Source organism: Poromitra crassiceps (assembly GCF_964638095.1).
Source record: "Poromitra crassiceps genome assembly, chromosome: 3".
NCBI classification, from domain to species: Eukaryota; Metazoa; Chordata; class Actinopteri; order Beryciformes; family Melamphaidae; genus Poromitra; species Poromitra crassiceps.
The window spans coordinates 83,589,629-83,616,544 of NC_139625.1; the positions used below are offsets into that span (position 1 = coordinate 83,589,629).

General features: G+C 45.0%; 1 protein-coding gene across 1 annotated transcript in view; it reads right to left on the reverse strand.

The window, feature by feature from the left end:
- Positions 1-4,298: 4,298 nt before the first annotated feature.
- Positions 4,299-26,916, reverse strand: part of mgaa (MAX dimerization protein MGA a) — a gene marked incomplete at its 5' end in the record, with an annotated part of 75,719 nt that continues 53,101 nt past the window's right edge. Inside the window, 9 exons of the mRNA XM_083633185.1 lie at positions 4,299-6,244; positions 7,091-7,351; positions 8,264-8,644; positions 13,938-14,069; positions 16,331-16,498; positions 17,017-17,553; positions 19,341-19,452; positions 23,102-23,228; positions 26,426-26,520. Of these exons, the coding sequence (XP_083489311.1) occupies positions 5,766-6,244; positions 7,091-7,351; positions 8,264-8,644; positions 13,938-14,069; positions 16,331-16,498; positions 17,017-17,553; positions 19,341-19,452; positions 23,102-23,228; positions 26,426-26,520 (2,292 nt within the window). The 3' untranslated portion in view covers positions 4,299-5,765. The remainder of the gene's footprint in view (positions 6,245-7,090; positions 7,352-8,263; positions 8,645-13,937; positions 14,070-16,330; positions 16,499-17,016; positions 17,554-19,340; positions 19,453-23,101; positions 23,229-26,425; positions 26,521-26,916) is intronic.

Here is a 26,916-nt window from a genome sequence, read left to right on the forward strand (position 1 = left end):
CATGACTCTTATAGCTCAGTGATCATGACCCTTATAGCTCAGTGAACATGACTCTTATAGTTCAGTGAACATGACTCTTATAGTTCAGTGACCATGACCCTTATAGCTCAGTGAACATGACCCTTATAGCTCAGTGATCATGACTCTTATAGTTCAGTGAACATGACCCTTATAGCTCAGTGATCATGACCCTTATAGCTCAGTGAACATGACCCTTATAGTTCAGTGAACATGACCCTTATAGTTCAGTGAACATGACCCTTATAGCTCAGTGATCATGACCCTTATAGCTCAGTGATCATGACCCTTATAGCTCAGTGATCATGACCCTTATAGTTCAGTGAACATGACTCTTATAGTTCAGTGAACATGACCCTTAACACGACCCTTATAGCTCAGTGAACATGACCCTTATAGTTAAGTGAACATGACCCTTATAGCTCAGTGATCATGACCCTTATAGTTCAGTGAACATGACCCTTATAGTTCAGTGAACATGACCCTTATAGTTCAGTGAACATGACCCTTATAGCTCAGTGAACATGACCCTTATAGCTCAGTGAACATGACCCTTATAGTTCAGTGACCATGACCCTTATAGCTCAGTGAACATGACCCTTATAGTTCAGTGAACATGACCCTTATAGTTCAGTGAACATGACCCTTATAGCTCAGTGAACATGACCCTTATAGCTCAGTGACCATGACCCTTATAGTTCAGTGAACATGACCCTTATAGTTCAGTGACCATGACCCTTATAGTTCAGTGAACATGACCCTTATAGCTCAGTGAACATGACCCTTATAGTTCAGTGAACATGACCCTTATAGTTCAGTGAACATGACCCTTATAGCTCAGTGACCATGACCCTTATAGTTCAGTGAACATGACCCTTATAGCTCAGTGATCATGACCCTTATAGCTCAGTGAACATGACCCTTATAGCTCAGTGACCATGACCCTTATAGGTCAGTGACCATGACCAGCACAAATCTGATGGGGCTGAGGTGTTTCTTCATTTGAAAAATATAATGTGACAATTTACCCCGCATTTGTAGTCACAACTTAGCCTACCCTGTGATGGGGCAACTTGTCAAATGCACATTCTGTATGTAATCGTTTATAACTCTAATAAAGTGAGAAGTAAAAATCTAAAGATTACAGTATACATTTGTGCACAAGAATTTATTAGGCTATGTAATTTAATATGGAAAATGAATGAGTGTGATGTTCTGAGACAGAGAAATTGAAGTGGAAACCAAAAGTGTGAGAAGATTCCCCAGTCTCCCCTGTTTCGGAGAAACACATGGGTTTGAGTTGACATACTTTATGCATGACTAGTGATGAGGTGAAGCATTACTACCACATCTCATGTAAATAGCATGGAATATGGGTTGAATATGGTCATTAAGGAATTACCCGAAAGATGGGGCTGATTTTGGCTGTCAAATGGACAAGTGTCGGAGTTGCATTTGGCTCCATTGTTATACACCTATTTCTGTTTTTTCCCTCTTCTGCCAAGTCAGGCTAACCATCAGTCTTTTACAATAGCTTCATCTGCTAGCAAGATTCAACCCCGAACATCTCTTGGATCCATTGCAGAGAAAATGGGGTTCTCTTTGGCAGTGGCTCGGAACTCCCAGGGTAGAGGGGTGCCAGGTTCACCAACAAAAATCAGGAATATTTTTTATTATCGCTATACTTGAATTCACAAGATTTAATTCCAATTAGTGAATGTATAAAGATTACTATTCTAATCAGGTTCCACTCTCATCACTTCTGACAAGCCCTGCAAATGTAATTATGTGTTATTTATGGGTATGTTTGCAGTAATAACACTATTAATAATAGTGTTATTATTAATTAATAATAATAACACTAATACTGTAGCATGAGACAAAGATACAGCAGAGCAAAAGGGATTACTGTATTCCATTTCTGACAGTATTTGAACACACTGAATACAGCAGCACCTAGCTATTTGAGAAAAGAAGGCCTACCACAATGGAACTAATCTGGTTTCCTTTCTATATGCTGGCCATGCCTTGGCAGAGCTGCTGTACATTTGATGAAAATGTCAAATAAAATCATTCATTCATTCTCTCAAGATAACGTGTTATTGTTTTTCGCATCCTTCCTTCTCTTGTTGTTCTGAATCTGCACTAATGATGCTCCAGTAGCCAACAGCCCTCTTCAGCTTTCCAACAGACCTTTTTAAGGAACCTACAAGGTCAGCTGGCCTATGAGGTTATAGCACTCTGGCAGACAGAGACAGAGAGAGAGAGGGAAAGAAGGAGAGCAGGTCAGGTGTAATTGGTGTGAGTGGGGCATCCAGTTTCAATGATGTCATTCTTTGCAACTACCGTCTGCTGTAACGTAGATGGACAGAACGTGTAGTTGTGTGTGTGTATGCGTGAGTGTGCATGATGGGTATGTGTGTGTGTGGACAGAACATGTAGTTGTGTGTGTGTATGCGTGAGTGTGCATGATGGGTATGTGTGTGTGTGGACAGAACGTGTAGTTGTGTGTGTGTATGCGTGAGTGTGCATGATGGGTATGTGTTTGTGCTGTGTAGTTGTGTGTGTGTGTGCGTGAGTGTGCATGATGGGTATGTGTGTGTGTAGATGGACAGAACGTGTAGTTGTGTGTGTGTACAGTATGCGTGAGCGTGCATGAGGGGTATGTGTGTGTGTGTGTATGCGTGAATGATGGGTATGTGTGTGTGTGTGTGGACAGAACGTGTAGTTGTGTGTGTGTATGCGTGAGCGTGCATGATGGGTATGTGTGTGTGTGTGTATGGGTGCGCATGCATGATGGGTATGTGTGTGTGCGTGCATGATGGGTATGTGTGTGTGCGTGCATGATGGGTATGTGTGTGTGCGTGCATGAGGGGTATGTGTGTGTGCGTGCATGATGGGTATGTGTGTGTGCGTGCATGATGGGTATGTGTGTGCTGTGCGAGAGTATTGAGGGCTTGTCTTGCAGTGCAGCTGCAGTTTGCATCCTCTCATGTTTTGTACTTTGAGTCTGAAACTCTAATCAGAAACAATTATTATTCATAAGACTAGATTCATTTTTGCAACATCTTTGTTGCTCAGCACTCATCATTGCTGTGGTTTTTTCTGGCAGTATGGTTGCCAGAATAAAACATTGGCAATTGGCATTGTACATTTCTGCAATCCATGGATACTGTCAAGGTTCTTGAACCAAAATACTTTGCATACAATGCTTTTTAGAAACGTTGATAAAACTTTCCAAGCAACCTGTGGATTGGCTGCACAGCAATCTCACTGTGAATCCAATTTGCAGCTGAATATAGCCACAAGCCATCGCCAATAATGATTCAAGGCTGTGTGTACCCACAATAATACAAAAGACAAGCTTAATAGGTCATATTCACGATCATGTATAATTCCTTTCAGATTTTTGAAGATAGTTTCATGCAGTGGATGGATCTCTGAAAGAACAGTTGGCCATTTTGACTTAGCTGGCCACATGAGGGCAGCATCTGTGTTGCTTTGAAGGCAAGAAATAGGTGATTATTATCATGAGACAAAAAAATGAATGGCATTCTCAGAAAAGCAATCTTTAAAAAAAATCTTCAAAATACCCTCTTTATATATGACCTCAGACTGCTGCTAAAAAGGCAGGTGAACGTGCCTAGCTGCATCTGCGAGCCCGCAAAGCAGGCAAGCCCCCATGGCGAGCCCTTGCAGGCAGGTGTGTAGTGCTATCTGGAAAACTGGGGGAGCGCACCTATATGAGGAACAACACCCCCCCTATTTTACTATTGTAAAAACAAACTGTTGGAGAAAGTGTGGGAGCTCCGCTCCCCTGCACTCCCACAGCACGACACTCCTGCTCGCGGGGAAACCAAGGAGGGATAATATTGTGACCATAGTGACTCAAAAACTCGACAACGTTGGACGGGAAGCACCCGCAACAGTCATGGCAGCGAATGTTGCCGCTACTTCTGCTCTGGACCAGCCAACGAGTTTGACGTGCTTGTTCTACATTTAGACTGGAGACTTGGATATTAGGACTCAAGTGAAGTTGACTTAAAAGGACACTTTTAATTAGAGAATAGTTTAGTTTTTCAGGATATAATCTGTTTATTATACTATCATATTAATATGGTACTTATTAAATATATATTAAAACTGGTTGAAGAATCCCAAAATGGAAACTGTTACGGAATGAAATCCTTAAATTCTTACCTGAGTAAATCAAATAATTGTAATTAATTGTGGATTTAACGGTAAACATCAAAGTGTACAATCTCACAAAACAAAACAAGTCATCAGAAATGCATATTCAAACTTTATTTACAGTATATTAGAGTTTTATTGCGAGGCGTCGTCCTTTAGCCAACATATATTTACATCAGAACAGTTCAGTAACATGTACAAAAAATACAAATATGTCTTTTCAGGAAGAAAACAACAGAAAAACAGACCCAGTTTTCAAGAAAAATCCAAAAGTTCAAAGCCAGCAGAGACCTTGGCCCAGTCCAGAATCTGTGGAAAAACCCAAAGAGTTTAAAATGTCAGAGCCGCTCTTCACTCTCCTGGGTGCATTACACTTCCTGTTCAGTTTAACCTTCCTGTCCATTTTCCTATTCACCTCTCTGGAGAGTTTGGCTCCACCTCTCAAACAAGTGAAACCTGTTCTGATAAAATGACATTAAAACAATAGAGTTTTATTAAAAATAACTTGAGTCCTCAGATTGCCATCCGGGATCCTCCCCAGGTTTTGCAAACACTGAATTCAGCTAATATTTACTTTTTCTTTGCAAAACTGTAAATAAAACCATTTTGGACATCTTCAATCTTACACCTGTTCCAAAACTTCAAGTTTGACATTAGTTATCAAGTCATACCTTTCTTTGTTAAATGAAAGCATATTTTCATCAAGCAAAAAAAGTAAATTATCCGCCTGAGCTTTGTGCACGCCGCCAGACGACCTTCAACCAAAGAGTATTGAAGGCAAGAGTCAACATTCTGGTGCTTTTTGATAACAGCGCTGCCACCATTTTGGCCAGGGGGGGAGCCTCCTTGCGCCAATGGGACAACATCAGGACGTTCATCAGAACCATGACAGCAAATCAGAGGAAGTCTCCTCCAGGCCAAAATAGCAGATTTGCTGTGCGCTGATGAAACCATGGAAATGGAATATTGTATTAGCTATCAATGGAAGTTCTTTGCTTCAACATATTTTTTGTTTCAATCACTGAAGGAATCAGAAGCTTTTCGGTGCATTTTGACACCTGGAAATCAATTCTGACACCAGGCATCAACAGACTGATCGCTCACTGAACAAACCAGTCTAGTTTAGTGGAAGGTAGTTTGTTGTGTTCGTGGCGTCTCTTCTGAAGACGTTCTGGAGGAACCAGGTGGGCTGGTTGCTCCTCAGATGTGGAGGAACCAGCCTGGGCATCAGGTGGGCTGGTTGTTCCTCAGACCCAGAGGAACCAGCCTGGGCATCAGGTGGGCTGGTTGCTCCTCAGACGTGGAGGAACCAGTCTGGGCATCAGGTGGGCTGGTTGCTCCTCAGACCCAGAGGAACCAGTCTGGGCATCAGGTGGCCTGGTTGCTCCTCAGACCCAGAGGAACCAGCCTGGGCATCAGGTGGGCTGGTTGCTCCTCAGACGTGGAGGAACCAGCCTGGGCATCAGGTGGGCTGGTTGCTCCTCAGACGTGGAGGAACCAGCCTGGGCATCAGGTGGCCTGGTTGCTCCTCAGACATGGAGGAACCAGCCTGGGCATCAGGTGGCCTGGTTGCTCCTCAGACCCAGAGGAACCAGTCTGGGCATCGGCCTCCACGCCACGCCGCCCTCCCTGCCTCCCGCTCTCTCGTTGCTGGGCTCCACCATTTGCTGCAAGGGGGGTGGGGTCAGGGTCAGCGGGGGCGGGGTCAGCGTCCGTGGGGGCGGAGTCAGATTGTTCTGTAGCTGACCGGAGTGTTCGTGGTTGCAGCTCGTCTGAGTCACCGGGTGACCGCTAAGTCCCACCTCCTTTTCTCGTTCGCCCTTGTTCAGCCTCACCTCCTTCTCTTGTTTGCCCGTGTTAAGCCCCGCCTCCTTCTCTTGCTCGCCCTTGTTAAGACCCTCCTCCTTCTCTCGCTCGCCCTCGTTCAGCCCCGCCTCCTTCTCTTGTTCGCACTTGTTTCTACTCAGGTCCTCATCCAGGTCCTCGTCCAGCTCCAGGAGCCACGGGTCGTCCGCTCCGCCCTCAGAGTCTGTTCCTGGAGAAGAGAGAACACGTTTAAAACACTTCTGTGAAAGAGCTGGGATGAATGTCAAATGTTTTGTTCCATTTGTATTGGAATTAGGAATCTCCCGGTTCAAAGGTCAGGAATGCCCCGTGTGACGTCACCTGCCCTCGGATTTCCTAACCCGATCTTAGGGGAGCCTCATCAGCCCTGACCTCAAAATCCAAGATGGCAGGTCCGTGCTTCAACAGTAGTGAAAGTTGTAGTAAATACTGTTTATTAGCACTTCACGTCTGATATGTTCATTGCTAACAAGTCTGGTCATATTTTTGATTTTTTTTTTGGACTCTGCACAATCAACCAATCTTTATTTAAAGTGCAGAATCACCCCACGAAACATGGTCCCAATACACTTTACAATTAAAAGAAAGCATAGGACAAAGTATAACAAACAATGCAATAAAAGTATTGATGTTAAAAGGATGCTTACAAACAAAATAAGACACAGTATAAGAGCCACATTAAAACATCAAGTTAAAAGGGGTGTTAGAATACAAATAATAGAACAAAACTAATAAAACAGCCACATTAAAAACATCCACAATAAAAGGGTGCTTTAAAATGTGAGGGGGGGTTATCAACTGTTACTGCTAACAATGGCTAGCCTGGATAGAGCTAACCCTGGCTGGTTTCCCATCGTTTTAATGGAACGCAGTCAACTCGGGTGCGACGTCACTCAACTGGGATATTCCTAGTTCCCAATACAAATGGAATGCACAAAACATGTGGGAAATGTACTAAACATAATGCTAAAAGCAAATTTATGGTTGCTTGCTGAAACTGTGAAGGAGTAGTTAGGTTCCAGTGAGCAGATGGTACCTGTGTGGAGGTCCGAGCCAGGGGTCCAGCTTGCAGCCGCGTCATGCCCGGGTGGCGTGCAGGGTTTCCGGGTTGGCGAGGTCGGAGCCCCGCCCTCCCCCACCGCAGGGATCTGCTGGTTCAGGTAGACCAGTTCATTCAGGAGAGATGTCAGACTCTCCGCCTCGCTCTCCTCCCCCGGATCGCCTCGCACCTCCTGCTGTCTCTCTGCTGCCTCCTGGTGGGCTTCCTCCTCCTCTTCTGGAGGTCCTGCTCCTACAGCTGCAAACATTCATCAATTCATCCATTAGGTGTTAACTACTAAATTCATTGCCGACTATTTTGATAACCAATTAATCGGTTTAGGTCTTTTCACACTGCCTTCTTTTAGTCCAGGGCTATCTTAGGCCTGGCCTAAGAATAGGGCCTTTTCACACATACAGTTAAGTCCATATATATTTGGATATTGTACACATTCTTCATCATTTTGGCTCTGTACACCATCACAATGGACTTGAAATGAAACAATCAAGATGTGTTTTAACTGCAGACTTCCAGCGTGGGCATGTATGGCTGTCGATTAACTGGGTTCCCTTGTATTTATTGATGATGTAACTGCTGACGACAGCAGCAGGATGAATTCTGAAGTGTTTCGGGCAATATTATCTGCTCATATTCAGCCAAATGCTTCAGAACTCAATGGATGGTGCTTCCAACACACACACACACACATCTGACCGAGTGACATCACTTCCGTCACTAAATCTTGACCACCCTTCAACGTACCGGACACCCAAATCTGCCGCACACACATCTGGCCAGATGCCTGAATGATATTACAGTCCGCCACACACATACACACAACACACAATTCTCGGGGAGTAACATCTAGTGCTCCTGCACACAAAGTCGTTTATAGAAGCGGTTGCACCGCTTAAAAAGGGGAGGTAGTCTAAATTCTCTGATTCCATGTGAATATTTTCTGGTTTCTTCACTTCTCTATGCCAGTAAACTGAATATGTATCTTTGGGTTGTGGACAAAACAAGACATTTGAGGACGCAATCTTGGGCTGTGGAAAACACTGATGCACATTTGTCACAATTTTCTAGACCAAACAACTAATCGGTTAATCGAGATAATAATCGACAGATTAATCGATAATGAAAACAATCGTTAGTTGCAGGCAGCCCTACCTGCTCCAGGAGGCCCGGCCCTGTGTCCGGTGTTCTGGCCTGGTGAGGGTTCAGGTTGGGTTCCTGGAGTGCAGGGGCCGGCTGGTGAGGAGGGCCCAGGTCTGTGGACTTGGGTCTGGGACTGGTCCTGGGTCTGGAGGACCTTGATAACAACTTGAGGAAACATCATCTTGAGAGTCTTAACAGTCTCAAATCCTCCAGCCCCAGTGGAGGCAGGCTGGGGGGCCAGAGGAGGTTGTGTGAGAAGTTGTTGTTGCAGTTGTTCTTGTTGCTGTGGTTGCGGTGACGTTGGTTGTGGGGGGAGGTGTTGTTGCAGTAGTTCTTGCTGTGGTTGTGGTGATGGATGGTGAACCAGTTGCAGTGTGCTGGGGAGGTTGCAGGCTGTGGGTGAGAAAAACATTCAGGTCAGCTGCTGCAATCAGCAATCAGGAAGCAGAAAACACCAAACACTCAAACAAGAAGAGGAGTGAAGGATCTAATTGTTATTCGTTCTTCATTATTATCTGTTATTTGTGATGTTATTTATCCCTGCTTGCAGTTTTTTTTATATTAAACCCTGTATTTTTGCTGCCCATCTTGACCAGGACTCCCTGGCAGAAGATATATTGTATCTCAATGGGACCTTCCTATAAAGGATGAATAAATAAAATTAAATAATGGCCACTAGAGGGTCCCAGGGGAGTCCCTAGCAAAATGATTAATTGTGTGATGTCAGTATGATTTCAAGATTAGGGGGGTCAAGGACTGGCACCTGCACGTGGTGGCCATGCAACGAATTCGCCGCAGCCGCTGAATTCAACTAAACCGTCAAACCAGAGCTTCACCAGATCTGCACCGCTCATCACAGCTCACCACCAGCTCTCTGTTCCAACAGTACCCAGTAGGCATCACACGTCTTTATCAAGACAAACAGACTGCAGCTGCAAGAGACACTGTGTGAAGCTCTCTATCAATGGTTTCGACCTCATCAGCTTTATCGGCCACAACAAACACCACATAACCTGGTATGCCAAACAGCCACAACAAACACCACATAACCTGGTATGCCAAACAGCCACAACAAACACCACATAACCTGGTATGCCAAACAGGGAGTTAATGCAAGAGCCCTCCAGGAATCTCCAGCCAACTCTGCTATTTAATGGTGCATCACAGATGCCCTGGGTATTACCTTTTTGCAATGTCTACAAACCACCACCTGCTGAGTTGGATGCATCCTCCCTCCCCACCATCCCCATGAACTATTTTTTTTTGCTGTGACTTCAATTGTAGACACATCAAATGGGGGGTACTCCAACACTGATAGAAATGCTTCTGCTGCCAATGATTGGGCCGAAAGCAACAACCTTCACCTGCTCTTCGACAACAAGGACCCTAAAACGTTCTATTCTAGAAGACGTTGCACCTCCAACATGTCCAGACCTGTCCTTTGTACTATGCAATAACATTAGCAGATTTTCAGTGACATCCAAATTAGCCATCTCAAGCCTCTACAGAAGAAGATGGGATTTCAGCAAGGTTAAAGGCCGGCTTTACCGTGGGGAATATGAATATATATTAAATCTCACGCCCCTAAGGTTTTCGAATCCGTTGAAATTTTTGAAATTGGTTGTTTCCCGCCAGAGATATCACCAGAAATCCACTCTGTGTGGAGGGGGGGGGGTTGGTGGAGGGGAGGGGCGGGTGCGGGGACCCGAAATACTACATTTCCCACAATGCACTGGGCTCGCGTGGCCTTCGTTTTCATGCCCACCCCTCAGGCATTTGGCTGATATCAAACTCCAGTAGGTGGCGGTAATGCACATATATGTTTGCCAACCGCCATAAAACTCAAAGAAGAAGAAGAAGAAGGCTTCGACAATAAAAGATACAAAGAAGAAGAAATAAATCGAAAATAAAATTGCCTCCAAATTGCACCAAATGTAAACGGTAGTATATATGTCGGGAGATGTCTTCATAAATTTTTTTTCATGCATTTTAAGGCATTTTCGTAGGAGTTACGCGCATCTGATGTTGTAACTATTTTCTGTAAAAATGTGTAAAAATGGGTACATTGCTCAGCGTTGATTTCGTTACTTCAACTCACCTACTACTAGATGTAAAATTTGACGAGCTTTCCAATGCCGCCAGTCCCGTGTCTTCTGGTGCTTCCGTTCCAGAAATATGGTCTCTTGGCAAGGAGCTATGGAAAGCTAACCTAGCTACAGTATTCTATGCGGGTGAACAAGATGGCTGCCTTTTGCTTTTCGTCGAGAGCTCTGAAGGGGCGTGGAGGACCTCTAGAGGCGGGACCATCTAGGTCAGTACAGAGACGGTATGTGCAGACAGACTGATCACTACAACCAAGAGCAGAGGCTCCTCATCCAGCTATGTCAAAGAGAGGTGTAGTTCATAGGCGCTCGAGTTCCGCAAGCGGGGAGGGAAGCCGGGTGACGCGTAACGCGTCATCCGGCTTCCCTAAAAATGTGAGAGATGCCTGATAGGTCAGGCAGTGAAGCTCCAATTTCAAAAAATTTCTACGGATTCTAAAACCTTAGGGGCGTGAGATTGATATATATTCATATTCCCCACGGTAAAGCCGTCCTTTAACTGCCACAAGTTCTCTGCGGGGAACCCTTATGTCCCCTGTTGGGATAAGGATTGTGACAAGCTGTACAATGACTACCTGAGTGCCACTGATGTCGACCGGCGTTCTTCCAGTGGTGACCAACTGCTGGACCTTCTTGGCCAGAAGAGGAGGAATAGATGGGAGGAGGAATTCAACACATACTACAGTCGCAAGGCCTGGAATACGATCAACCGTCTTAACTGGACAAAGTTGCCCAGCTAGACCATGCCCCATCACAACAAATATAAATGCCTCTGCACTCGCCGACAATGGCAGATGGAAAGACCTCTCACCTGAGACAAAAGCCTTCACCAGAGAAGTCATTGCCGAAATCAGGGAACGTAGCAGCACAGTGAGCACACCTCCTCAGTCTACTCCCCTGTCTCAGCCCAGCCCATCAGGGAAGGTACCAGCACAGTGAGCACACTTCCTCAGTCTACTCCCCTGTCTCAGCCCAGCCCTGGAAGCACTGAAAACCCTTAAACTAAAGGAACACGGCAACATTTTGCTAGACTCGCCTATTTTCACTGTGCCAGTCCTCCTGCAGCTTCCATCGACCGCCTAAAAAATATGGACAGAGCGACCGTGATGTGACGTCACCCATTGATTTTTGGACCGTTTTGCAACCTGTCAATCACACCCAAAACATAGTCTTTTCTATTGTCTATTTGACTCTAAACAGCTGTATTATATAAGCAGTTGGAGCAGTTTTGCCATGTGTCACATTCACTTTCTCTACCTTCATTCGCAGAACTTCCTGGAATAAATTATATCATTATGACATCATTGGTCCAGGAAGTTCTCCGAATTGACAGGGAGCTCTCGGTACATATACTAATACTACTGATGTTGTCATGATACAAAGCGGGTTGAAAATCGGCAAAGTGGCCCTTTAAGTGAACTCTTAGTTAATTAGTTATGCCTACCCCACACTACAGGATAATTTGCAAGATTATGGCCGAGATTCCCCCCTCCCGATTTTCTCGGGGGTGCTCCCGATTTGAAGCGCGTCGGGCAGATAATCTTCCCAAATGATCCTGTAGTGTGTGGGGTTCAAAGATTCACAATCGGGAAGACTGCCTCTTCCCGATTGTGAATCGGGCATATCTAACATGTTAGATATTTACAACCCGACAGGCGATTGCATCTTGAGCAGAGAGCCAGTAGTAGCTGCGTTTCCATTACAGTTTTTCGCAAAATAATCTGGTCCGCGTCCGCTCGCAGCCCCGCACAGAAACAAAGAACGAGGAAATTGTCATCGAGGTGAAATACCCGTGCGTCTTTGAACGGGACGGAAAACTAAATGCTATACTGCAAAGCATGTCGCCTACAACAAGCGCTTAGGTCTCAGCTTCCCGCATCGGCGAGTGTCCGCACGGAAAAGTGAGTCAAATCAGCAGACGCGCCCCTCCACAAGACACCTGTGCAGACGGTTTTCGCCTGGCCGTGCACAGTAGGCCTACACCCCGAATGGACGCGGCTGTCCGCGCAAATATTAGTTAAACAAATCCTTTCAGTGCAAATGCATTATAAAAACAAAAAATAAAATTTGTTTAGAAAACGAAATGACACTACTACACCCGGTGCGCACACTGAACAGGCATTTTAAAAGTTAACGTCGAGCCCTGCTTCCAAGGTGAATCTTCGGCATAATCTTCTAGTGTGTGGGGTTGCGTTTGAACAGACGCGATTGTGTGTGTGTCCCAAGATTGAAATGTTAAAAAATCGTCTCTCTCTGTCCTGTAGTGTGTGGGCTCTCAAGATTTTTATAATCTTCAAGGATTTAAAAATCCTGTAGTGTGGGGTAGGCATAAGTTAACTTAACTCATTGAGTGCCAGCCACTTTTGGAGAACGGACGCTCCCAGTGCCAGAGTTTCAGAGCGTTTTCAGTGATTTCTCGAGGCCCACAGAATATTGTGTGATATTACTATGTAAACACCGAACACGCACAAAGAACGAGGAGACTCTCTTCTATCATCTGCAAAAAAAAGGTTATTGATCCCATTTTCCGTTCTTTAGTTATGAGCCGGAGAAGATAGCTTGATTTAACCAAAAACAGCAATTTTTTTCTAGAAGCTGAGATAATGAGCCTTTTGTGAAATTAAACATTTCAAGCACATCATTGACTCTGAAGCTAATATTTTCTGATATAATGACACCTCAAAAATAATTTCCTTCAATAAAAGAGTGAAAACAAAGGAATTTTGTTTGGCCAAATAATATTTTTTAGCTGCAACCAGCAGCGCTGGCCCCTGCGTGCGCAGACCCTACACCTGCTTGCTGGTCTTGATTTACTGCTGGTGGGCATCAGATAGCCTATTCTAGCTTGTTTGCTCTCTATGCATCGAGCCTGCTGCTGCCTGGGTCTGTGTGTACTGTCAATGGTTGTATGCTGTAGTGTCCTGCGTGCCCCACCCCCCTCCTCCTCCTCCTCCGTGGTGGGAGGAGTGTCTCTGCTGCGGTTTGCTCTGAGTTTGATCTGCACTGAAAAGTCCGCTGCATCCCCCCGCTTTTTTACAGCGTGTCCCCGGCTCCCAGCTGAGAATAATGTAACTTTTCAGAAAGACGCTGGTGTCGCCGTGTCGGCAACTAAATCATATGGATGGGCTATCGCAGCGGACACGGATGGGGCTCAATTGTGGCAGCAGATGACTGCTGTTCACAGGCACAGCTAACGTTATGCTTCAAGCATATCGATGCGATTTCCGTTTCCTCATGACTTCTTCTCTCTTTTCTCCTGGCCTTTGTCTAATCTGGAGAGCACTGTCGCCACCTAAGGGTTCTGTAAAATAGGTTAGACACATTCAATAGCTCCCATATTGTAAGAGGCGATGTAAGAGGCTTAGATCGACATCCCCCGTCAAAAAACGCAATTGACGAACATGTTCGTCCTTGGCACTCTACGTTACTAAACGAAATGACGAACATGTTCGTCCATGGCACTCAATGAGTTAATTAGCCAGTTAAGTGAGTGAATCAGCTCGCTGATAAGTAAAGTAGATGATTTAGTTAGTTACCTGTGAGGATAGTAGCAGTGAGCAGGGATGTACTGCTGTACAACTTACCAGGCGGGGGGCGGGGCAGTGAGCTCAGGTGGATCGGCTGATTGGTCAGACCGGGCGGGGGGTGGGGCAGGGAGGTCAGGTGGATTGTCTGATTGGTCAGACCAGAGATGTTGAGGGTGACCGACGCCACGCCTGCAGAGTCCACAGAGGAAGAGCACATGGCTTTACATTACGCCAAAAAAATTAAAAAATAATACTTGTACAGTAGCTGCTTAAAATGATACAAGAATGATTATACAAGTTATCTAGAGTCATTATGGGAACTCGGGGTGTCAACAGTTAGAAACAATTCTAAACGTGTACATGGGACCTTTTGGCAGCGTGTAACCGGTTAACCTGTTGGGTGGTGGTTGTTGTTGAAAAGTCGGTGAACTTCAAGGAAAGGCGGATGGCGGTTCCAACTATTCCAAAACCAGAGCTGCTAGCAAGATTGCCGAACTATGCAAATGCAGCTAACAAATTACAAGTAATTAATTTGGATGTTTTCCAATAAAACTGTGTTTTAAAAAGTGGGGGAATTGAAGATATTCTATATTATTATTTTTTCTTTCATTTTCTTGTATTCTTATTTGTTAGTGTTTTGTTTTATTTCATTGCTTGTCATGTAATGTGTAGAATAGAATAGAACTTGAATTTTAATTGCCACACGACCAGTGCCGGTGGTATTTGTTTTCGGTACATACAGGATGTAAAAATAGACACTGCATCATAGTTACAACACTTATAAGTGCATCACAATAACAGTGCAATTACAGTAAACAACAACCATTTAACAAAAGCATTGACGAGACACACATAGAGCCACATATACACAGTGCAGTAAGTCCATGTGGTTAACGGAGGGAGTTGAGTGTTCTTACTGCTGTGGGGAAGAAGCTGTTTTTAAAGCGGGTGGATTTTGTGGCAAGTGACCTGAGACGCCTCCCAGAGGGGAGGGTCTGGAATAGGTGGTTAGCAGGATGGGAGAGGTCAGAGATGATCTTTTTTGCCCGTTTTGAAACACGCTGGTGGTAAATTGATTTGATTGAGGGGAGGGCAGAGCTGGTGATCTTGGAGGCCTTAGACACGATGCGTTGTAATTTCCTCTGTGAGTGACTGTCAGTGTTTCTGTAGAAAATGCTCCGTAATGGCCCACCATCAGGCCTGTTCTTGGGGCAATTGATGCCCACGAACCAAGGAGCCCACGACGCAATGATGATGATGTCAGGCGGTCTAGGCTGTCTCCAGACTGTGTGATGGCAGACGTGACTTTGTGAGGTCATCGATGATGTCATACCTCCCGGGACGTTGTGACATCACCAACGATGTCATACCTCGAATGTGGGGGGTATAAAGGTGTTGTTCTGTTATCTGCAATCTGTAAGCTACTCTGTATGTTGCTTCTGCCTGACATCCCAAATAAATTAGCCCGAAAGACATCTCTGTGGTTCTAATCGATCACTGCCCGTGAGCTCTTACCTAAGATCCAGCAAACTTCACAAAAACTTCCTAACAGTTTCCATACCAGACTGTGATTGAGGAGGTGATGATGCTTTGGATGATGGCTGTGTAAAAACGGACCAGAAGGTGTTTGTTAACTCAGAACTTTTTTAATTGTCTGAGGAAGTACAGTCTCTTATGTCCTTTTTTGATGATCTGGTCTGTATTGGTGTGCCATTTTAGGTTATTGCAGATGTGGACGCCTAGGAACTTGAAGGAGTCCGTTGAAGTTATTGGCTGGGAGTTGATATAGACCAGGGATTTGAGATTTTGTTTGCGTCTTAAGTCAATGATTATTTCCATGGTTTTTGCTGTATTCAGTTGAATGTTGTTGTCTACACACCATTTGACTGCGTTGTCTTAGACCCCAGGAAGACTAGCTGTTGTCTAGGCATCAGCTAATGGAGATCCTTATAATAAACAAATTCATAATTCATAATAAACAAAATTGTGTGTGTGTGTGTGTGTCTGCACGTGTGCCTGCCATCATGTCATGCTCTATACTCTACATTGATTTTATTTGAACGACTATAGGAAGCAGTCAGTACCTGCAGTGAAGCAGTCAGTACTTGCAGTCAAGCGGTCAGTACCTGCAGTAAAGCAGTCAGTACCTGTAGTAAAGCGGTCAGTACCTGCAGTAAAATGGTCAGTACCTGCAATGAAGCCGTCAGTACCTGCAATGAAGCCGTCAGTACCTGCAGTAAAATGGTCAGTACCTGCAGTGAAGCAGTCAGTACCTGCAGTGAAGCGGTTAGTACTTGCAGTCAAGCGGTCAGTACTTGCAGTCAAGCGGTCAGTACCTGCAGTAAAACGGTCAGTACCTGCAATGAAGCCGTCAGTACCTGCAGTGAAACGGTCAGTACTTGCAGTCAAGCGGTCAGTACGGTCAGTACCTGCAGTGAAGCGGTTAGTACCTGGTGTGGGAGCGGTCTGAAGCAGGGTCGGACCCGAGATCATTGGACTCAGGGTCAGGACCTGATGCCCGGGCAACGAAGCTCCAAACAGTGACAGAATCTCGGCCGGTACCAGGGCCCGAATGGGCGGAGTCGAGAGAGGTGGGGTCTGGAGGGGCGGGGCATCGTCTGGAAGAAAAAACACCAAAACACTATTAGTTAATTCCCGGCCTGGCTTGTTTTCCTACTGGAATTCATTAAACATTTCAAAAGCTCAGATTTGCTTTAGAGACCTCGATTGTCTGCAGCAGAGAAAAGGGGAATGTGTGACATGCAGACAATTCAATTAATGCTGTGGCTCCTTTCGACCAATTTTGAAAATGCCGAAGTAATGAGACATATCCTTAAATGTAGAATGTGTAATACTTGGCCACATGCTTCAAACTAATAGAGGGCAGCATTTCACCTCCTACCACCCTCCTCCATGGAAAAACAATGCTCTGCACTTTTCTTCGTTTTTAGCTAGATTGAGAATTCAAATTAGGCTGACAGTTTGAAAGCTACTGGCAGACTGGGTTACATCACCCAAATCTGTATTAATCCCGTTAGTAACGTTAGTAATGTAACCCGAGCGTCCTGGGATATAGTCTGTTACAGTAAATGCTCAAATGCTAACCATTTCATGCATGTGAATGGACAATGCTTACCCTCGAGATGAGGCTTTCTGCGTGCCAGGATGTTGGGCATCGTCTTTGGCTTGTCCCTCGCCGCTGATGGATTGGGGGATACAGTGGGAGGGGGCAGGAGGGGCCCAACCCACTGGCTAGATGAGGGGGTGGAGCCAACCCTCTGGCTGTTGGTATTGGACGGCTGGGCGGGTGAGGGGGCGGAACCAACCCTCTGGCTGTTGGTATTGGACGGCTGGGCGGGCGAGGGGGCGGGACCAACCCTCTGGCTGTTGGTATTGGACGGCTGGTCGGGTGAGGGGGTGGGGCCTGAAGGTCGGGGGCTCGGAGCCGTCTGACTGTTGCCCGTCGTTTGATTTGCTGTTCCACTTGCTTGTGTTGTTTTAGCTGCAGGGCCCCCAGAGGGCCACAAGAGGGCTGTAGCACCCACAGGGGGTGTGGCTGTAGCGCCCTCTGGTGGACAATCCCATCTTCTGACTGGGTCCTGGTCCGTCTCCAGTCTCCTCTGCTTGACGGACAGGACCTGGAGCTTCCTCAGAATTCGCTGCTCGCTCTTCCCTGCAGGACAGAACAGAAGACCTTTCTGCTTCACTTCAGGACCACAATCACTGCACTGAATCTTTAATGATTAAATCACTGCACTGAATCTTTAATCATTAAAGGATGCTTTACCGATTATCAACCCACTTTGTATCATTATAATGTTGTTAATATAAGCAGATGGGCAGTGTTTACCTTCGCTATATGTTTTCCACACGGAGAGCTCCCATTTCCTCCTCTGGCAAAACGCTCCGTTGTGGCGCGTTTTACGTCACAATGCGTCACAACGGAACTGCGGACGTTCTGCTCGAGACGCGGAATCTGCGCCGAGGGCGGCTGTTATTGTTCATTTGTATTTTTTAAGTATGTGCACATCCATGGAGAATCGCATCGAGAATCTGGGCAGCTCCTGCCCAGCCCCGGTTTAATGCGGGGCCCACCGTCTAAGGAGGCCTGAGGCTCTGAGTTTTTTTTTTTTTTTTTACAGTGCACCTGAATGCAACATGCAAGATACCCGCTGAATAAGTGTCCAAATGTTCATGTCATTCTGGCCAATACTCCACTTCCACAGAGTTTTTTTATACATAATAACTTTCTTTATTGGAAGAATGATATTTTTGACAAGTCATAGTACAAAAAGAAAAAGAAGTCTTCCTTAATTTTTTGTACCCCCCCCCCCCCCGATTTCCCCATAGCCCCACCCCTTCCCAAAGAGGGGTCACTAGGTCATGTTAATAACAATACAGTGATGGTGATGATACAAAGTACACATACAAAATTAATAAAAAACACAAATCTGACGGATAAATAAATTCACCAACATATAAGAAAAGAAACGGAAAAAAACTAATAAAATAAGTCAACAACAACAACAACAAACGGCTCAGTTGTCACAATCAGGCAGGGACGTCAATGACTCAATATGATTCAGGAGAGGTCTTCAAGTCTTTTCAAAAGAATTGAGGGAGACCTTGAGGGAGAATTTCAAAGCTTCTCAAGTTTGATGGACAGTAGTGACTCCTTCACCCATCTATTGTGAGATGGAGGGTGAGCATGTTTCTTGACCGGAGAGGTTTTAATTTGTCTGACTAATTGATTTTACTGGTAAAAGACCGGCAATTACCGGATAACGGAAACACTGCTAAAATAGACCTGAGATCCGCTCTGTCAGATCTGTAATATCTCAGGCAAAAATGGGTAGGTACACCGCTATATATATTTAAAAAAAAAGATTAAGTCCAATCAGATTTTCCGGGTCCATTAGGGTTGGCGTCTTATCATTTTGGACCCATGAAGACCTCAACAAAGTAGAGGCAGCCTTCATCATCATCGTCATCCTCATGGCGGCCTAGATGAAAGGCGTTGACGGTTGCCCCGTTCCATTTGTACTGGGAACGCCCTGTCACATCACCTGCCCTCGGATTTTCTACCCCAAACTCGGGAAAGCCTCACCAGCCCTGACCTCAAAAGACAAGATGGCAGCTCCGCCCTTCAACAGTATACTGTTTATTAGCACTTCTGCTTTGTTTGTGTCTCATTAAATCAGTTGTACAAAGAGTAGTGTCTAACTTCTATCTGTGGACATGTTGCTACAGTGTTTGTATGCACAAAATGCGTTATCAACTGTGAGTGCTAACAGTGGCTAGCCTGGCTAGAGCTAAGCCTGGGCTGGTTTCCAGACTGTTTTAATGGAACGCGTTCAACTCGGGTGTGACGTCGCTTCACTGGGATATTCCTAGTTCCCAATGCAAATGGAATGCCCCCCCTGTGAGGTGTGGAGGAAGACACGGCAGCCATGTTGTTACCGGAGCGACGGGAGATGTCCTTGATGTAGGCGCCTCTCTGCTGGCTCAGACACAACTTCAGAGACTCCAGCCTCTTCTCCTGACTCTGCAGCAGCTGGATCTCCTTACAGGCCTGAGGAGCAAACAGCAAACAGCTCTCTTCAATTGTCCAGCTCTGTGTTAGTAGTGTTAGTATGTGGCAGGCGGGTAGGGGTGGGCGATATGACGATGTTAGATCGTTCACGATCAGAATGGCTCCACGATCTGCCTTTCCAGACAGATCATTAGAATCGCGCTACATGCAGTGCACATTCTATCAGTTGCATTTCTATGTGTGAAAGACACTTCGCAAGTTTTCCTCCCCTCCCCCCTTTTCACTTTGCAAAGTGCAGCAGCACGACAACACGGAGCGGAGGGGTAGTTGGTTTGACACACACACACACACACACACACACACACACACAACCAGGGCTTGACGTTAAAAATAGCGTTAATTAATTTGGGGACGGAGCCGGACGATAGCCTAAACACACGCTCTGCTCGTTACAATGAACAGCGTTAGAAATGACATGCCACACACACAAACAGACATGCGGGCACTGGCAGAGAGACAAACAGGCAGATAGAGCGGAAGTGTCTGAATCTCGGCTGCTCTTTTTGATAGTTTGAGTTTAATTTGCTTCAGTCGGACTTGGCAGTTATTTTAAATGCGAGGACGCATATTTGCTCCTAATCTGCCCTCATCCTGCTGCCTCGTATTCTCAGGAGAGCGCGTTTCTGCTCCACCTTATTTTCTTCCCCCCCGCCTCTCTCTCACTGCTTAAAGCTCAACGCTGTGTGTGTGTGTGTGTGTGTGTGTGTGTGTGTTGAGCTGCATGTCTCTGCTCTGTCCCCATGCTCTGTCCCCATGCTCTGTCGGTCTCTCTCTCTCTCCATTAAATTAGCAAATTGACAAATGACAATCACGCAACTCAATCACAGATAGCCAATATATTCGTCCCTTCGCCCAAACCTACGGTATAAAAACAGTGAATGACATGAAAATATTTATAAAACAAATTGTATTTGAAATTTCCATGAGTTTTCTAGGTTTCTCATGGCCGTACGAACCCTGGAATTAGTTTGGTTGTACTTGTACTGTTAAAAACCAATATGAAAAAGAATCGTGATAAGATCGTGGATCGTGATCCTGCCTGAAAAAATCGTGATATGATATTTTTGCCATATCGCCCAGCCCTAGCAGGCGGTGTTATATCGTACTCGAGTCAGCCCTAGCAGGCGGTGTTATATCGTACTCGAGTCAGCCCTAGCAGGCGGTGTTATATCGTACTCGAGTCCGGACTCCTACACACATTTTGAGGACTGGTGACTCGACTTGGCATCAGACGGGAGGAAGCCATGTTGCAAGATTCAACTGACTTTTCATGGGATTATTTGACATGTTTCTCCCCTTTTTCCTGTGTTCATCTTATGTTCTTATCCTTATATTGAGACTGACAACAGACTTGTTTGCGACTAACAGACAAAGTTATTGTGTGTATTAGGGATGTTCATCAATTATCGAAAATCGATAATTGATCGTTAAGGATTGGAATCGATCCTGTGGCATTTGGATTGATTTTTTTTTTTTTTTTTTTTGGGACTAGGTTTGGGTGGAATTCGTTCCTCCTCGCCCCACTCCATTGCACAGCCGACTAACGTGAGGTGGAGCTTCATATAGTCTCTAGTTTTCTGGCTGGGCACGGCCCTTTGCGCCAACAAAACTGTTTTAAACATGGGAAATTCACACCGGCATTCGCCGGGGACAGCAGTGTTGGAGAGGAGACACATTGAAATAAAGAGTTCATTGAGGAGAACACGTTGTCTTTCGTATTTTCTGCCATAGGCATTCATTTTGTAAAAAAAAAAAAAAAAAAAAAAATTGAAAATCGAAAATTTTCTAAGTATTAACTCATTCTCTGCCAAAGACGTACCCGGACGTACTTTTAACAATGGCGTTCTGTGCCAAAGACGTACTCGGACGTACTTTCATGTTTTGGCTGTTTACATTACATCAGACACTTTCCCAGCCTGTGACATTGTTTCAAGTCAAACTGATAAAAGGAACCCGCTAGTTTAGTATTTATGGGTGGAGCCTGTGGTCGAAACAGAGTCCGATCCAGAGTTCTCGGCCGGCGACGATGGCGAGGAAGACGCCAGCGTTTTTGTTATTGCTCCACGACGGAGCGCCATGGCGACGAAGGCTCCCCTTCACAGCGTTCTGTGACACAGATGAATCGGAGGAGGAGAAATGGGTGCCACTTGGAGAGAGCGATGACGATGGTAAAAAGTAGCCTATTTTTTGTATCGCGTTTGAGATGAAATGATCACACACACAACATTCGAGTATAATTGTCACCCATTGTTTATAACTTATGCCGCCGGCATGACTCGCTTCACGTTTCCTCTTGCCAGCTCTCCCTCTCAAGGGAGAGCTCATGTCACACTCAAGGGAGGGGGAATCACATGGATACGTCAAACGCGTCAAACCGCGTCACACACCCGTCCCCAGCAACCAAGGCGAAACATGTGTCACATAAACATTTCAAAGTTTACAGCACTAACGTAGCTATTGTGTGATCTTCTGTGCTAACGTTAGTTATGAGAGGTAACGTGACAGCAGGTAACGTTACAGCACTCGTTATTCCTGTGTGTGTGTGTGTGTGTGTGTGTGAGAGAGAGAGAGAGAGAGAGAGAGTGTGTGAGTGTGACCACATAAGGGTTCGTTCCATTTGTTTATGCTTTTATCAAGCTAAGCTAAAAATCCACATGGCAACTGTAAAAGTAAATTATTTATTTGATTTTGTGCACATATTTATCATACTTTGATAAATACTGCGGCCAAGCCTCATCTGTCAAGAAACCCCAGGGGCCAGACTCTCTCTCTCTCTCTCTCTGTAGCCGCTCACTGGGCGGGATGGACCGACACAGCTCCCTCAAATACATTCTCTTATTTTTTATTTTTTATTTGGGAAAACAAATACTGTATAATGTGTCTGATGTGTCACTGAGGCAAAAAATAAAAGGCTCAAAAGAGAGTTCTGCTTGAAACGGTGTCCTTCACTAAAAACCTCTTTTTCTCCTATTTCTGTTACAAAGGAGGGCATTTTTAGTGAAAACAAGCTAACTTCCACTGCTTGTAACTAAACAAGGAAACATGGTCGAGTTTCAGTTTTTTACAAGGGGTAAGAAGAGAGTCTCTGCTTTATTGTGAGATATATTGTGTAATTTTATTCCTAGCACAGAATATTCTGTGGGTCCTGGAAGATCAGGAAATATGCTCAAAATCCTGGCACTGGGAGCACACAGACCGAAATGACCCTGGCAGAGAATGAGTTAATATGATCGATAATCGATAATTGATCGTTAATTTTCACCAATTATCGATTTTGGAAAATTTTCAAAATGAACATCCCTAGTGTGTATATTTGATTGGCCGTGTCTCTGCTTGATTCGCCGTTTGATTAATACCGTTACTGGTAAATAGGAAGTGATAAGCCACGTTAATATACCTGATTATGTGTATTTACTTGTATTACATTATGTTCCACATACAGTAGCCTACTTGCTGATCCACACTCATGTTTAGTAACTGGACTCTGACTCTAGCCCAGGTAATGGGGATTCGACTCAGATTCTTCTTTGGTGACTCCGACTTGGACTTGAATACTGGGGACTTGAGATATAGTGACTTGACTACAACACTAGTGGCAGGTATGTGGGTAAAGCGCTCCTGGTCTTACCTGCTCCACGAGGAACAGCTTGGGCAGCTTGGGAAGGTATTTGGTGTTGAAGTTGATGGCGGAACCCAAAGCCTTGTAACCAGCCGCCATCTGCTGACTGAAAGTCTTCTTCACGCTCAAAGCGCTTCTGTCCAGAACAGAAACAACAAGACATTTATTTCCACACGGTCAGACTGCCTGAGCTTAGATGGTTTATTTTGGTTTTTCTCTGACGCTGGGGACAACTGTTGCCAAAAAAAATTATTCTTAAGGAATGGAAGTCCCCCTCTTCACCCTCTTTCCAATTGTGGTTGACGGACATGATCTCTGTTATAAGGATGGAGAGACTCAGGTTCCTGTGAACCAACTCACTTAGAACATTTTGAACTATGTGGGACCCGTTTTTAGTCTACCTCGATGAGGTTAGGGGCGACGGGTGACTCGCCCGGCTGGTTTCCTATAGAGCCCTTGCAGGAGATCCCAAGTACATCGCTTACAAGCACATAAGCACCTTGCATGGCTGGTAGCACCACTTTGTAATATTGAATGTTGATTATGTTCGTATGTTTTTGTTTCTTTTGTTTTCTTGTGTCTGAGCCTGTTTGTCTGTTTTGTTTGTGTTCTATAAAAAAAAAAAAAACTACATCACCAACTTTACAAGCAAGCAAGAAGCAAAGCTGGAAACATGCTACAACATCAGCCTCCACTTGGACCTATATACTGGAACGTGAGCTTGATGAGGGGGTCGCAGGGGAGAGACCCCAGTCAAATGATTCATTTGTGTGAATGTAGTGCATATACTTGGTCATAGCTTTCACTCTCTCCTGTTATCTCTCGAGGGCTTTGACGTTGTAGCATGTTTTCTGTATAAGCCGGTCAGACTCTGCTCTCAATCTCTATCCGCTTCGCTCAACTAGGGAACTGAGGTCCCAAATTTCATTGTCAAAACTGGGTGGAAACAATTAAGAGTTGTCTTATCTATAAGTGGGTTCCACATCCTGTCTGTCAGTCAAAAACATCTTTAAGCGGTGCACCTGCTTCTATACATATAGTAGCATGCAGTTTAAGTGGTGTCTGTGGCGGTGTCCGTCACGATTTATGACAGAAATGATGTCACTCAACTGACTGTGATGTCACTCAGGCAGTTATGATGTCATCAGTGATGTCACTCGAGCAACTGTGATCTTATACTAAGCAGCCGCTTCTATAAGTGACTTTTATAAGTGACTGTGTGTTATTGCCGAGATGTGTGTTCGGGAGATTATAGCGAAATGTGTGTGGGGGAGATGTGTGTGTTGTGCGTATGTGTGCGGGGGACAGTTTGTTCATGGCAAGAATTCCTGAGATTTGGGTCTGGATGTCATCAGTGATGTCACTCGAGCAATTGTCTTCTTCTTCTTTAGTTAAAATTGGTTAAGTGGTGTCTGTTTGTGGCGGTGTGCGTCACATTTATGTCAGAAATGAAATCAGTCAACACAATTGCCCAACTGTGATGTCACTAAGACAGTTGTGATGTCATCAGTGATGTCACTCGAGCAACTGTGAGACCACACTCCTGAGAAAAGGGCTATGACTAGCATAATTATGAACTGCACCGCTTAATTCAGCACCTGGGTGTGATTATTTTAAAGATAAATGTCACAATTCTGATTCCAGCTTGTTAACTCATTGAGTGCCAATGACGACTTTAGTCGTCAATTGCTTTAGTGACGTAGAGTGAAAGACGACTAAAGTCGTCAATTGCGTTTTTTGACGGTGGGACGTGGATCTAAGCCTCTTACATCGCCTCTTACAATATGGGAGCTATTGAATGTGTGTAACCTATTTTACAGAACCCTTAGGTGGCGACAGTGCTCTCCAGATTACAGAAAGGCGATGAAAAAACAAAGAAGTCGTTGGGGAAACGGAAATCGCATCGCATCCGTATGCATCGATATGCTGAAGCATAACGTTAGCTGTGCCTGCAGCAGCCAATCTGCTCCCACAATTGAGCTCCTCCGTGTCCGCTGCGACAGCCCATCCGCATGATCAGCCGTGGAGTTGTTATTATTCTCAACTGGAAGCATAGGAGCCGGTGACAAACACACGCGGAACGCTGTAAAAAAGCTGGATGTCGCGCACCCTTCTTCACTGTGCACAGCAAACTCAGCAGAGAGCCACCAGAGACACTCCCATACGGAGGAGGAGTGTGCAGTTGAGGGGTGGGAGGGGGGGGGGGGGCACGCAGAGCAGCACACAACACTGACCCAGACAGACCCAGACAGCAGGACAGGATTGGCAAACGCAAGCCAGAATATCCGATGCCCACCAGCAGCAAATCAAGACCAGCAAGAAGCTGCAACCAGCAGCGCACGCAGGGGCCAGCGCTGCTGGTTGCAGCTAAAAAATATTATTCTGCCAAACAAAATTCCCTGGCCTTCAATGTTTTATTGAAGGAAATTACTTTGGAGGTGTGACTACATTAGAAAATATTAGCTTCAGAGTCAGTGATGTGCTTGAAATGTTTAATTTCACAAAAGGCTCATTATCTCAGCTTCTAGAAAAAAATGGCTGTTTTTGGTTAAATCAAGCTATCTTCTCCGGCTCATAACTAAAGAACGGAAAATGGGATCAATAAACTTTTTTTTGCAGATGATAGAAGAGAGTCTCATCGTTCTTTGTGCGTGTTCAGTGTTTACATAGTAATATCACACAATATTCTGTGGGCCTCGAGAAATCACTGAAAACGCTCTGAAACTCTGGCACTGGGAGCGTCCGTTCTCCAAAAGTGGCTGGCACTCAATGAGTTAAATGTGAATATGTTCTGGTTTCTTTACACCTCTATGACAGTAAACTGAATATCTTTGGGTTGTGTACAAAACTAGACATTTGAGGATGTCATCTTGGGCTTTGGGAAACACAACAGATGGAAGAAATATCTCTGAGCAGAGAACGATGGAAATGACAGATCAGGATCAGTATTCCACACCGGCGGGGAATCGAATGACATAACTTGGGACTTGTACTTTGATGACTTGAAAAGGTTTCTATCTTGTGATTGTGTAGCTAAATGACTTGAATTGAAAGTGATGAGATTTGTTCCACGACTTTAAATTCTAGTTTTCTGAAGTTTTAAGGAACTAGGAATCTTGCGCTCGATTCCTAGGGTGGTGACTCTGGAAATGATTATAGAAATCAAACTGATGATGCTCTTACAAAGTTTTTATCCTATAAATTAAAACCATATTGGATTGAAAAGTCCTAGATATTTAGTTTTCTTTAAGCTATTAAATTGATGGTGAACTCTGACTTAACCTGCTGTTCTACTTTTTAGACTGGGACTTGACATTAAAGACTTGGACTTACTCTGAGCTGCAGCTCTCCATCCGAGTTGGGTACAGCTGTTCACGTTCATCCACCGTCTCAATGTCCACGCTCTCCACGTCGCTGACATCATCATCCTGCGACATACACAGGAAGCAGATTGAAGCAACAGGTCACGGACATCTGTCGGTCCTCCGCGTATCTCGAGAACCGTTGCGCTGATCGACTTCAAACTCTGGGAGTGTGCTGGTGGGGGTGACTGTGTACAGAGCACTGTTTGTTTTTGTGCAATTTGGACGTGAAGCACGTTTCATATTAATAAATTTGGGTTTAATTCTGTCCCACTCGGCTAAACAAAAAACGAGTGCTCCCCCAGCCAGGCAGCCACAGCTCTGGAGCGGTTTGTCAAACCGGCCTGTTTGTCGACGGGCAACAGAAAGACGCAAGCTGAAAGGTATGCTTGGCGTCCAAACTGCAGTATAAAGATAAAGAAACACATACCCAGACCTGAGTTTTGCGAAAGGCCTTTTGCC